Source organism: Oncorhynchus mykiss, chromosome 32 (assembly GCF_013265735.2).
Source record: "Oncorhynchus mykiss isolate Arlee chromosome 32, USDA_OmykA_1.1, whole genome shotgun sequence".
NCBI classification, from domain to species: domain Eukaryota; kingdom Metazoa; phylum Chordata; class Actinopteri; order Salmoniformes; family Salmonidae; genus Oncorhynchus; species Oncorhynchus mykiss.
This window is the reverse complement of record NC_050572.1, coordinates 15,012,731-15,026,465: the sequence shown is the minus strand read 5'-3', so window position 1 is coordinate 15,026,465 and position 13,735 is coordinate 15,012,731. Positions and strand designations below refer to the sequence as shown.

General features: G+C 44.9%; 1 protein-coding gene and 1 long non-coding RNA gene across 2 annotated transcripts; both read right to left on the bottom strand.

The window, feature by feature from the left end:
* Positions 1–2,872: 2,872 nt before the first annotated feature.
* On the bottom strand, positions 2,873–6,928 carry LOC118946527. The gene is made up of 2 exons (XR_005041400.1): positions 6,769–6,928; positions 2,873–3,112 (listed from the first exon to the last, which is right to left on the bottom strand). It is a non-coding gene; the product is annotated as an uncharacterized LOC118946527 (long non-coding RNA).
* Positions 6,929–8,626: 1,698 nt separating this feature from the next.
* Positions 8,627–9,442, bottom strand: LOC118946541 (proline-rich proteoglycan 2-like). Its single transcript, XM_036971842.1, has one exon. It carries the CDS (start codon positions 9,440–9,442, stop codon positions 8,627–8,629), a length of 816 nt encoding a protein of 271 aa, XP_036827737.1.
* Between the last annotated feature and the right edge of the window lie 4,293 nt (positions 9,443–13,735).

Below are 13,735 nucleotides of genomic sequence, written 5' to 3'. Positions count from 1 at the left end.
TAAAAAATGTGCCATTTTGTCACGAAACACAATGCTAGAGATGTTTCTAGTTTTAAGGGAGCGTGCAATTGACTTGCTGACTGCAGGAATGTCGACCAGAGCTGTTGCCAGACAAATGCTATGTTAGTTTCTTTACCATAAGCCGCCTCAAGTCGTTTTAGAGAATTTGACAGTACATCCTACCAGCCTCTCAACTGTAGACCATGTGTATGGCATTGTGTGGGCAAGCGGTTTGCTGATGCCAATGTTGTGAACAAAATGCCCAGTGGCGGTGGGGTTGTGGTATGGGCAGGCATAAGCTATGGACAACCAAGACAATTGCATTTTATCGATGGCAATTTGAATGCACAGAGATATTGAGATCATGAGGCCCATTGTCGTGCCCTTCATCCGCCGCCATCACCTTGTGTTTCAGAATGGTAATGTACGGCTCCATGTCGCAAGGACGTGTACACAATTCCTGGAAGCTGTAAATGTCATAGTTCTTCCATGGCCTGCATACTCACCAGACATGTCACCCATTGAGCAAGTTTGGGATGTTCTGAATCAACGTGTACGACAGCGTGTTTCAGTTCCCACCAATATCCAGCAACTTCTCACAGCCATTGAAGAGGAGTGGGACAACATTACACAGGCCACAATCAACAGCCTGATCAACTCTATGCGAAGGAGATGTGTCACGCTGCATGATGCAAATGGGGGTCACACTAGATACGGACGGGTTTTATGATCCACACCCATACTTTTATGTTTAATTAAGGTATCCAGGACCAACAGATGTATATCTGTATTCGCAGTCATGTGAAGTACATAGATTAGAGCCTAATTGATGTATTTTAATTGACTGATTTCCTTCATATGAACTGTAGCTCAGTAAATCTTTTAAAATGTTGCATGTTGCGTTTATATTTTTGTTCAGTATAGTAGATCATAGTTACATTGTTTTGTTAATGAACACCCTTTTTAGTACTTTTTTTCATTTCATTTAAAATAATATTACTGTATGCTGAATCTCCTGGTAACAACTGATGGTGACAAAGCCTACGAAAGATAAATAAAAGTTATCAGTCAGCGACTTGATCAGTCTGCCATCTGAATGGTCTGAATTGTATGGCTCAAATCTTGATTGTCTACTCTAATACAAAATGATTCAGTCAGTTATCCTTTGAAAATGGCTATAACTGTTTCCATCTGAACTAGCGGAGGCATAGCAAATACATAGTGCATTCGGAAAGTATTCAGACCCCTTGACTTTTTCCTCATTTTGTGACGTTACAGCCTGATTCTAAAATTGATGAAATCATTTCCCCCCTGAATCTACTACACACACTGCCCCAATGACAAAACAAAAACATTTTATCATTTTTTTGCCAAAAAAATATCAGATTTACATACTGTAAGTATTCAGAGCCTTTACTCCGGTATTCAGAGCCTTTACTCCGGTATTCAGAGCCTTTACTCCGGTATTCAGAGCCTTTACTCAGGTATTCAGAGCCTTTACTCAGGTATTCAGAGCCTTTACTCCGGACTTTGTTGAAGCATCTTTGACAGTGATCACAGCCTCAAGTCTTCTTGGGTATGACGCTACAAGCTTGGCACACCTGTATTTGGGGAGTTTCTTCTGTTCTTCTCTGCAGATCTTCTCAAGCTCTGTCAGGTTGGATGGGGAGCGTCGCTGCGCAGCTATTTTCAGGTCTCTCCAGAGATGTTCAATCCGGTTCACATCCAGGCTTTGGCTGGGACACTCAAGGACATTCAGAGACTTGTCCCGAAGCCACTCCTGCGTTGTCTTGGCTGTGTGCTTAGGGTCGTTGTTCTGTTGGAAGGTGAACCATTGCCCCAGTTCTGAGGTCCTGAGCACTTTGGAGCAGGTTTTCATCAAGGATCTCTTTGTACATTGCATTGCTCTGTTCATCTTTCCTGACTAGTCTCCCAGTATCTGCCACTGAAAAACATCCCCACAGCATGATGCTGCCACCATGCTTCACTGTAGGGATGGTGCCAGGTTTCCTCCAGACGTGACGCTTGGCATTCAGGCTTGAGAGTTCAATCTTGGTTTCATCAGACCAAATAATCTTGTTTCTCATGGTCAGAGTCCTTAAGGTGCCTTTTGGCAAACTCCAGGTGGCTGTCATGTGCCTTTTACTGAGGAGGGGCATCTGTCTGGCCACTTTACCATAAAGCCCTGATTGGTAGAGTGCTGCAGAAATCAAGTTGTAGAAATATCTCAAGGATGATCAATGGAAACAGGATGCACCTGAGCTCAATTTCAAGTCTCATAGCAAAGGGTCTGAATGCTTATGTAAATAAGGTATTTCTGTTTTTAATTTGTAATACATTTGCAAAAATGTATAAAACCCTGTTTTGCTTTGTCATTATGGGGTATTATATGTAGATTGCTGAGGGGAAAAATGTAATTACAGCCTTATTGTAAAATGCATACATTGTAACCAAATATGAAAAAAAGGGGGAGTGGTCTGAATACTTCCGAATGCATTGTAGAGCCTGTATGTCCCCTTTCCTTTTGCCCTGTGAACCAGATGTGTGAAAAAAGGTCAGGCCCTCAGCACGACTCCTCTTTTAAGACGGCAGAACACACCGCAGCACACCATCTCACATAGGCATCATTACTATGACCTTTAGAACACAGAATGAGAGAGGCCAGGAATACTGGGAGAAATGGGATTCATCATTGGAAATTGACTGATTGAAAGATGATGTAATTGTAACTTGTGCATTGTACCTGCCTGTTTTGTGTTTGTTTTCAATAAAAAGAAATAAAAGGATTAATCATTATGCCTACATTATAGGCTGTTTACCAACAAACTCTGGCAATTTCATAAAATAGAATATTCCTTTATGTGCAGCATTGTACAAAATCATAATTTATTTCCTCTGTAATGTATGGGTAAATTATTTCCACACCATAGCACTTGCATTATATCCTTAACAGAAACACATCTAAATACAGGTATCGACAGAGGCAAGATTCTGATGCCACATGGGTAGCGTTGGCCCATCTCTGGTGACCTTCCGTGTCCTCCTCCTTCACAGCTTCCAGACATCTCTGGGTCTGCAGGTGAACAATCTGGCCACTCAGCTGAAGAAAAATCTAAATAATTAATTGCGTTTGTATCATCATGTCAAGTAACCACACAAACACCTACAGTGCCTTCAGAAAGTATTCAGACCACAGGAGGTTGGTGGCACCTTAATTGGGGAGGACGGGCTTGTGGTAATGGCTGGAGTGGAATGGTATCAAACGCATCAAACACATGGCTTCCATGTTTTAGATACCATTCCATTAGCTCTGTTCCAGCCATTATGAGCTGTCCTCCCCTCAGCAGCCTCCACTGATTCACACCCCTTGACCTTTTCCAAAATGTATTGAGTTACAGCCTAAATTTTAAATGGATTACATGGAGATTGTGTGTCACTGGCTTATACACAATACCCCGTAATGTCAAAGTGGAATTATTTTTGGGGGAAATCTTTACAAATAAATGAAAAGCTGGAATGTCTTGAGTCCATAAGTATTCAACCCCTTTGTTGGGGGCGGCAGGTAGCCTAGTGGTTAGAGCGTTGTGTTTGATGCGTTTGATACCATTCCACTCCAGTAACCGAAAGGTTGCTGGATTGAATCCCCGAGCTGACAAGGTAAAAATCTGTCATTCTGCCCCTGAACAAGGCAGTTGACACTCTGTTCCTAGGCTGTCATTGTAAATAAGAATTTGTTCTTAACTGACTTGCCTCGTTAAATAAGAAATGACATAATATGTTTCATGGACTCACTGTGTGTGCAATAATAATGTTCTCCATGACTGTTTTATGACTCCCTCTGTAGCCCACACATACAGTTATCTGTAAGAGCCCTCAGAGGAGCATTTCAAACACAGAGTCAACTACAAAGACCAGGGAGGTTTTCCAATGCCTCGCAAAGCAGGGCAAATATTAGATAAAAGTAGATTTAAAAAAGAATAATAATAAACGACGACATTGAATATCTCTTTGAGCATAGTGTATCAGCTGCCGGAGATCAAGGAAACCGTCAGAGATTTCACCATGAGGCCAAAGCACTTTAAAATGGTTACAGGGTTTAATGGCTGTGATAGGAGAAAACTGAGGATGAATCAACAACATTGTAGTTACTCCACAATACTAACCTAATTGACAGAGTGAGAAGGAAGCCTGTACATAGTAAAACTATTCCCAAACATGCATCCTGTTTGCAACAAGGCACTGAAGTAAAACTGCAGAACATTTTGGGCAAAGAAATTAACTTTATGTCCTGAATACAAAGCTTTATGTTTGAGGCAAATACAACCGATCACTGAGTACCACGACATATATTTTCAAACATGGTGCTGGCTGCATTAGGTTATGGATATGCTGGTCATCGGCAAGGACGAGGGTGATTTTTAGGATAAAAAGAAAAGGAATAGATCTAAGCACAGGCAAAATCCTAGAGGAAAACCTTGTTCAGTCTGCTTTCCATTAGTCACTGGCGATAAATTCACCTTTCAGCAGGACAATAACCTAAAACACAAGGCCAAATATACACTGGAGTTGCTTACCAAGACGACATTGAATGTTCCTGAGTGAACTAGTTACAGTTGTGACTTAAATCAGCTTGAAATCTATGGAGACCTGAAAATGTCTGTCTAGCAATAATCAACAACCAATTTGACATGGAAAATAAAAAGAATAATGGTAAAATATTGAACAATCCTGTGTGGAAAGACTCACAGCTGTAATTGCTGCCAAAGGTGATTTTAACATGTATTGACTCAGCGGTGTGAATACTTATTCTAATAACATGTTTTCACTTTAATTATGGAGTATTGTGTGTAGATGGGTAAGAAAAACATGTTTTCACTTTAATTATGGAGTATTGTGTGTAGATGGGTAAGAAAAACATGTTTTCACTTTGTAATTATGGAGTATTGTGTGTAGATGGGTAGGAAAAACATGTTTTCACTTTAATTATGGAGTATTGTGTGTAGATGGGTAAGAAAAACATGTTTTCACTTTAATTATGGAGTATTGTGTGTAGATGGGTAAGAAAAACATGTTTTCACTTTAATTATGGAGTATTGTGTGTAGATGGGTAAGAAAAACATGTTTTCACTTTAATTATGGAGTATTGTGTGTAGATGGGTAAGAAAAACATGTTTTCACTTTAATTATGGAGTAGTGTGTGTAGATGGGTAAGAAAAACATGTTTTCACTTTAATTATGGAGTATTGTGTGTAGATGGGTAAGAAAAACATGTTTTCACTTTGTAATTATGGAGTATTGTGTGTAGATGGGTAAGAAAAACATGTTTTCACTTTAATTATGGATATTGTGTGTAGATGGGTAAGAAAAACATGTTTTCACTTTAATTATGGAGTATTGTGTGTAGATGGGTTAGAAAAACATGTTTTCACTTTGTAATTATGGAGTATTGTGTGTAAATGGGTAAGAAAAACATGTTTTCACTTTGTAATTATGGAGTAGTGTGTGTAGATGGGTAAGAAAAACATGTTTTCACTTTGTAATTATGGAGTAGTGTGTGTAGATGGGTAAGAAAAACATGTTTTCACTTTAATTATGGAGTATTGTGTGTAAATGGGTAAGAAAAACATGTTTTCACTTTAATTATGGAGTATTGTGTGTAGATGGGTAAGAAAAACATGTTTTCACTTTAATTATGGAGTATTGTGTGTAGATGGGTAAGAAAAACATGTTTTCACTTTGTAATTATGGAGTATTGTGTGTAGATGGGTAAGAAAAACATGTTTTCACTTTAATTATGGAGTATTGTGTGTAGATGGGTAAGAAAAACATGTTTTCACTTTGTAATTATGGAGTATTGTGTGTAGATGGGTAAGAAAAACATGTTTTCACTTTAATTATGGAGTATTGTGTGTAGATGGGTAAGAAAAACATGTTTTCACTTTAATTATGGAGTATTGTGTGTAGATGGGTAAGAAAAACATGTTTTCACTTTGTAATTATGGAGTATTGTGTGTAAATGGGTAAGAAAAACATGTTTTCACTTTAATTATGGAGTATTGTGTGTAGATGGGTAAGAAAAACATGTTTTCACTTTGTAATTATGGAGTATTGTGTGTAAATGGGTAAGAAAAACATGTTTTCACTTTAATTATGGAGTATTGTGTGTAGATGGGTAAGAAAAACATGTTTTCACTTTAATTATGGAGTATTGTGTGTAGATGGGTAAGAAAAACATGTTTTCACTTTAATTATGGAGTATTGTGTGTAAATGGGTAAGAAAAACATGTTTTCACTTTAATTATGGAGTATTGTGTGTAGATGGGTAAGAAAAACATGTTTTCACTTTAATTATGGAGTATTGTGTGTAAATGGGTAAGAAAAACATGTTTTCACTTTAATTATGGAGTATTGTGTGTAAATGGGTAAGAAAAACATGTTTTCACTTTAATTATGGAGTATTGTGTGTAGATGGGTAAGAAAAACATGTTTTCACTTTAATTATGGAGTATTGTGTGTAAATGGGTAAGAAAAACATGTTTTCACTTTAATTATGGAGTATTGTGTGTAGATGGGTAAGAAAAACATGTTTTCACTTTAATTATGGAGTATTGTGTGTAGATGGGTAAGAAAAACAATGGAAGGAGTATAAATAACTTCTGAAGGCACTGTAAATAAGTAACATTTCATACAAATATAAATTCTTTATTTTGTTTAAGTTTGCAGTTGTGGGCGTTGATGTCACTTCGTGACCTTTGCCCTTTCACTGACCTTGATGACCCTCTACTGTGGTTTGCTGTGGGGCGGCTGATGGGCGGGACATGGTGTTAGTACCACCTTCTCCCCCTGGGTGTCAAAACACAGCTGCCTTTTCTGGCACCCAAAGCACCTCGACCATGGAGTTCAGCTCACAGTGGTGGAGAGAGAACAGACGGAAGTAAAACTCTATAGTCTTTATCACTACATCAGCATCGTCATGACGTTTTGATTTAGACTGCTCTCACAGTCTCAAATATCATAATCATCCTAATCACCACCATTATCAGGATCATTACATCATTGTCATCATCACCACTCAACACCATCATCATCACCACCATTACCAGGATCATTATCATCAACATCATCATAATTATCATCATCACCACCATTATCAGGATCATTACATCATTGTCATCATCACCACTCAACACCATCATAATCACCACCATTATCATCATCACCACCATTACCAGGATCATTATCATCAACATCATAATTATCATCATCACCACCATTATCAGGATCATTATCATCATCATCATCATGATGATTATCATTACCACTCATCATCCTCATCATCATGGTTACCTGGTACCCGTTGCTGTTGCAGAGTGCTATGGCCTCCGTCCTCCAGGGTCATCTGTACAATAGCCAGTGCCAACATTGTACAGCTTAAAAAATACAGACATAATATGTCACAGGATACATGTTCAACATACAAGAAAAAACACACAGTATATTCATCAAATAAAAATACAGATAAGTGGGTGTGTGTGTGTGTGTGAGAGAGAGAGAGAGAGAGACTCCTACCTCCCCTGAGAGTGAAGGTCTGCCCTGTGGCATATAGAGTTCTGGGTAGACGTCAGTCAGGAACCAGTGGAAGTTTCTGCAGCTCGGTCTCTTCTTCAGTCTGACTAGCTCTGTAATGTGAAGACACACACAAATTCATTTGAGATCAATGACTCTCTCTTTCACACTCTCGCTTTCTCTCACCCTCACAAACACACACACAAACACACCTATGGATACAAACCACAGGAGGTTGGTGGCATCTTAATTGGGGAAGATGGGCTCTTGGTAATGGCTGGAGTGGAATGGTATCAAACACATGGCTTCCATGTTTTTGATGACAATCCACTTACTCCGTTCCAGCCATTATTATGAGCCGTCCTCCCCTCAGCAGCCTCAACTGATATAAACACATGCATACACACACCACTTATCTGTGTGATGAAATGATCTGTCTGTTAGTAGATCTTCCAGCCAGGTGTCAGTGATGCGGATGTTGTTCCTCTGGAGGATGTCCTGGTCAGGGAGGGGTTAGGACAGGTGATGGCTCCTCAAGTGAGCCACTCTGGAGCAGGGGACCACCTCCATAAAATCCCCCACACAACTACACCTGGACAGAGACACACAGACAGATAGACAGACTGACAGACAGTTGACAAACATACAGTAGAGACAGACAGAGACAGTTGGCAGACACAGAGAGTTGGCAGAAACAGACAGACACAGTTGATAGATTTAGAGACAGACACAGAGTTGACAGACAGACGGTTGACAGACATAGAGTCTCCATTGAGTCCAATCAGACTCCATTACTTTTGCTACCATGTCAAAATGTCTGCATGCCTGTCAGACATCTCAACTTGGATGTCGGCCCTCCACATCAAGCACAACCTCGACAAATGAAGCTGCTCTTCTTCCCGGGGAATGCCTGCTTGCTCCATGACCTCTCCATCACAAGTTCTCCCATGTCACTCCACTGGCCTCCTGTCAAACCTTGCATCATCTTCCCGACCATGGTGCTTGCCCACGGAGCAGCAAGGGGAACTGCCCCTCCCTACCTCCAGGCTCTGCTCCAACCCTACATCCCAACCCGAGCACTCTGTTCTGCCTCCTCCGGTCTCTTGGCCCTCCCACCCATAGGGGAGGGCAGCTCCTGTTCTGCCTCCTCTGGTCTCTTGGCCCTCCCACCCATAGGGGAGGGCAGCTCCTGTTCTGCCTCCTCTGGTCTCTTGGCCCTCCCACCCATAGGGGAGGGCAGCTCCTGTTCTGCCTCCTCTGGTCTCTTGACCCTCCCACCCATAGGGGAGAGCAGCTCCTGTTCTGCCTCCTCTGGTCTCTTGACCCTCCCACCCATAGGGGAGGGCAGCTCCTGTTCTGCCTCCTCTGGTCTCTTGGCCCTCCCACCCATAGGGGAGGGCAGCTCCTGTTCTGCCTCCTCTGGTCTCTTGACCCTCCCACCCATAGGGGAGAGCAGCTCCTGTTCTGCCTCCTCTGGTCTCTTGACCCTCCCACCCATAGGGGAGGGCAGCTCCTGTTCTGCCTCCTCTGGTCTCTTGGCCCTCCCACCCATAGGGGAGGGCAGCTCCTGTTCTGCCTCCTCTGGTCTCTTGACCCTCCCACCCATAGGGGAGGGCAGCTCCTGTTCTGCCTCCTCTGGTCTCTTGGCCCTCCCACCCATAGGGGAGGGCAGCTCCTGTTCTGCCTCCTCTGGTCTCTTGACCCTCCCACCCATAGGGGAGGGCAGCTCCTGTTCAGCCTCCTCTGGTCTCTTGACCCTCCCACCCATAGGGGAGGGCAGCTCCTGTTCAGCCTCCTCTGGTCTCTTGACCCTCCCACCCATAGGGGAGGGCAGCTCCTGTCCTGCCTCCTCTGGTCTCTTGACCCTCCCACCCATAGGGGAGGGCAGCTCCTATTCTGCCTCCTCTGGTCTCTTGACCCTCCCACCCATAGGGGAGGGCAGCTCCTGTTCTGCCTCCTCTGGTCTCTTGACCCTCCCACCCATAGGGGAGGGCAGCTCCTGTTCTGCCTCCTCTGGTCTCTTGACCCTCCCACCCTTAGGGGAGGGCAGCTCCTGTTCTGCCTCCTCTGGTCTCTTGACCCTCCCACCCATAGGGGAGGGCAGCTCCTGTTCTGCCTCCTCTGGTCTCTTGACCCTCCCACCCATAGGGGAGGGCAGCTCCTGTTCTGCCTCCTCTGGTCTCTTGACCCTCCCACCCATAGGGGAGGGCAGCTCCTGTTCTGCCTCCTCTGGTCTCTTGACCCTCCCACCCATAGGGGAGGGCAGCTCCTGTTCTGCCTCCTCTGGTCTCTTGACCCTCCCACCCATAGGGGAGGGCAGCTCCTGTTCTGCCTCCTCTGGTCTCTTGACCCTCCCACACATAGGGGAGGGCAGCTCCTGTTCTGCCTCCTCTGGTCTCTTGACCCTCCCACCCATAGGGGAGGGCAGCTCCTGTTCAACCCAATCAAAGCTTTTCTCTGTCCTGGCACCCCAATGGTGGAACAAGCTTCCCCCTAGTCAGGACAGCGGAGTCCCTGCCTATCTTTCGATAACGTCTGAAACCCTACCACTTTGAAGAGTATCTTAAATAACTCTCACGGCGCCCCCCAAAAAGCACCGACTTTGCTGATAAATAACTTGCTGAGGGGAAATGTATTTGATACGATTGTGATGTGTTGTTTTAAGATGAATGCACTAATTGTAGACCGCTCTGGATAAGAGTGTTTGCTAAATGACTAAAATGTTTAAAAAAAAATATATATAATATGTTTATCTGGGGGAACTTGTATCATAGCAACCAAAAATCAGTTCAGCCATTCTGCTGCTGATTTCTGACTAGCTGGATATAGTTATCTGCAAGTAACCATTTCATAACCAGAATCATTTCATAAAAGATAATGGAAGAGGAGCAGGGGGATGGAGACAGTAAGGAAATAAAGTGGCTGAAGAGCGAGATAGAGAGGGGGGAAAGAGAGAGATGTGGGAGAAAGAAAGAGGGGGGTGGGAGAAAGAAAGAGTGGGGGAGAAAGAGAGGGAGGGGGGGAAGAGGGGGAGAGAGATAGAGGGAGGAGAAAGAAAGAGGGAGCGGGAGAGAGAGAGAGAGGTGGGAGAAAGAAAGAGAGGGGGAAAAAGAGAGGGGGGGGAAAGAGGGGGAGAGAGGTGGAGGGAGGAGAAAGAGAGGGAGAGAGAGGTGGAGTAGTGCCAGGCAGCAGGATAAGGACTCTGTTTAATCAACTAGTCTTAATGGCTGCTACCCTGCTGGACACAGCTCAGCCCGGTTGCACACCAGCTACGTACTGTAGGTCCGGAGGCAATTCAGGACTGGATATAATACACGGAGACATAAGGGAGAGAGATGTTTGTGTGCATGCGGTCCTGATGTGTGGATACCTGTCCTGTGCCACTCGAGTAGTGGCTCCAACCAGCCACTGCGGCATCCGCAGTGTGAGTCCATGAAGACCAGTGCCTCCCCCACAGCTCTGGCAGAGTGTGACGACCTGCCACGCCCAGACGCCGCGTCCTGCGGACCAGACACACCCCTTCCAGCCACGACACATACTCACTCTGCACATTCTTCAGGTGACCTTCAGATAGGAGAGTCAGGGTCAGGTGACCTAGAGGTAAGGGATGTAGGGTCAGGTGACCTAGAGATAAGGGATGTAGGGTCAGGTTCAGGTGACCTAGAGGTAAGGGATATAGGATCAGGTTCAGGTGACCTAGAGATAAGGGATGTAGAGTCAGGGTCAGGTGACCTAGAGGTAAGGGATGTAGGGTCAGGTGACCTAGAGATAAGGGATGTAGGGTCAGGTTCAGGTGACCTAGAGGTAAGGGATGTAGGGTCAGGTGACCTAGAGATAAGGGATATAGGGTCAGGTTCAGGTGACCTAGAGGTAAGGGATGTAGGGTCAGGTGACCTAGAGATAAGGGCTGTAGGGTCAGGTTCAGGTGACCTAGAGGTAAGGGATGTAGGGTCAGGTGACCTAGAGATAAGGGATGTAGGGTCAGGTGACCTAGAGGTAAGGGATGTAGGGTCAGGTGACCTAGAGATAAGCGATGTAGGGTCAGGTTCAGGTGACCTAGAGGTAAGGGATGTAGGGTCAGGTGACTTAGAGATAAGGGATGTAGGGTCAGGTTCAGGTGACCTAGAGTTAAGGGATGTAGGGTCAGGTTCAGGTGACCTAGAGTTAAGGGATGTAGGGTCAGGTGACCTAGAGATAAGGGATGTAGGGTCAGGTGACCTAGAGATAAGGGACGTAGGGTCAGGTTCAGGTGACCTAGAGGTAAGGGATGTAGGGTCAGGGTCAGGTGACCTAGAGATAAGGGATGTAGGGTCAGGTGACCTAGAGATAAGGGATGTTGGGTCAGGTGACCTAGAGATAAGGGATGTAGGGTCAGGTTCAGGTGACCTAGAGATAAGGGATGTAGGTTCAGGTGACCTAGAGATAAGGGATGTAGGGTCAGGTGACCTAGAGATAAGGGATGTAGGGTCAGGGTCAGGTGACCTAGAGATAAAGGATGTAGGGTCAGGTTCAGGTGACCTAGAGATAAGGGATGTAGGGTCAGGTGACCTAGAGATAAGGGATGTAGGGTCAGGGTCAGGTGACCTAGAGATAAGGGATGTAGGGTCAGGTTCAGGTGACCTAGAGATAAGGGATGGAGGGTCAGGTTCAGGTGACCTGGAGATAAGGGACGTAGGGTCAGGTGACCTAGAGATAAGGGATGTAGGGTCAGGGTCAGACAAATGCCCAATTCCAAATGAACCCTTGGGATGGATGGGCACAGTTGTAACATGGGCATAGCACCACTCAGGTTGACTACTTGGGGGCTAGGGGTCTATTCAGCTAAAGAAAATAGTTTAAAAGGGTGAGAGGAGAGTGAACAAGTTTAGTTTGATATGCAGTAATGTTGTAGTGGTACTTTAGCCTATTGAGATACACTTCCTGTCTTGTGTTTGAGTACTGTGTCTTCTTCATGCACCATGCTGACTAAAAGTCGTCCACGAGAAGGACCTTGAGCAGGTGCTGCTTTGGCGCAGTGTTGGGCATGCTGTGCGCAGAAGCGCGGACCAAGCCTCATCATGGAAACAGATCCACTAAGCTCTCGGGCGGCAGGGACTCACTGTAACGTTCCACGAGGCACCAGTCAAAGCATTCCCATTGATTGGCAGGAGAATAGAGAGGGGATGGCCAATTACGCATGAACCCATAGGCTTCCCATTAAACAATATAGCATATTTCGTGGTAGGGATATCTTGAACATTTATCCTTGATCGAGTTATCTAGTTATTTTTGCAACTTGGGCTCCCGGTCTGAGGCACTGCATCTCAGTGCTAGAGGCGTCAATCCAGACACCCTTGTTCGAATCCAGACTGCATCACAACCGGCTGTGATTGGGAGTCCCATAGGGCAGCTCACAATTGGCCCAACGTCGTCCGGGTTTGGCCGGTGTAGGCCGTCATTGTAAATAAGAATTTGTTCTTAACGGACTTGCCTAGTTAAATAAAGGTTAAATGAAGAAAAAAAAGCCATTTTACCGTGGTCCACTCCTTCGGCACATGCAGGACACTTACGCAGGATGACGTGCCTCGGACAGTCTTCTGTGCAGTGACAGCCTTTCGCTCTCCACCACCTCATTAAAGCCGTACTTCTGCAAAGCAGACTTCTTCATGTCCTTCTCCAGCCCCTCCAGCTTCAGCCGCACCGGTCTCCCCATATCTTCGCGCGTCGGTAGCATCGATTCCTTCTTAGCGCTCAATATAACCACCCGGTAACTGCCCTTCCTCTGTGGAAGAGCTGGGTTCCTCACCTGGGTTGAGGGCATGTAGAGAAGCTGGCCTTCCTGCAGCAAGTTAAGCGACTGGAGACCGGTTTGGCCCGGTCCCAGGAGTTCACGATCACCGGAGAGACGCTGGACGGGACGGCGGGTCAAGCTGGGCGGTGTCTGGGTTTGATCCCGAAAGACCAGCAGTCAGACAGAGCATCATCTGTCGGCAGGGTCAGGGTCTGCTCCAAAGCCTCATAGGGAGAGAGAGGAGGCGGAAGGGTTCACATAGATAAATCAGCGCTGAATCGTATCCCCTACATCCTTTACAGATGCTGTGCCTTTTTGGCTACAATTTAATCATGAAGCTTCAGGCTTGCAACATATAGTCCGGAATTAAATGTCCCAAAGGTGTTACGCACAGATGTT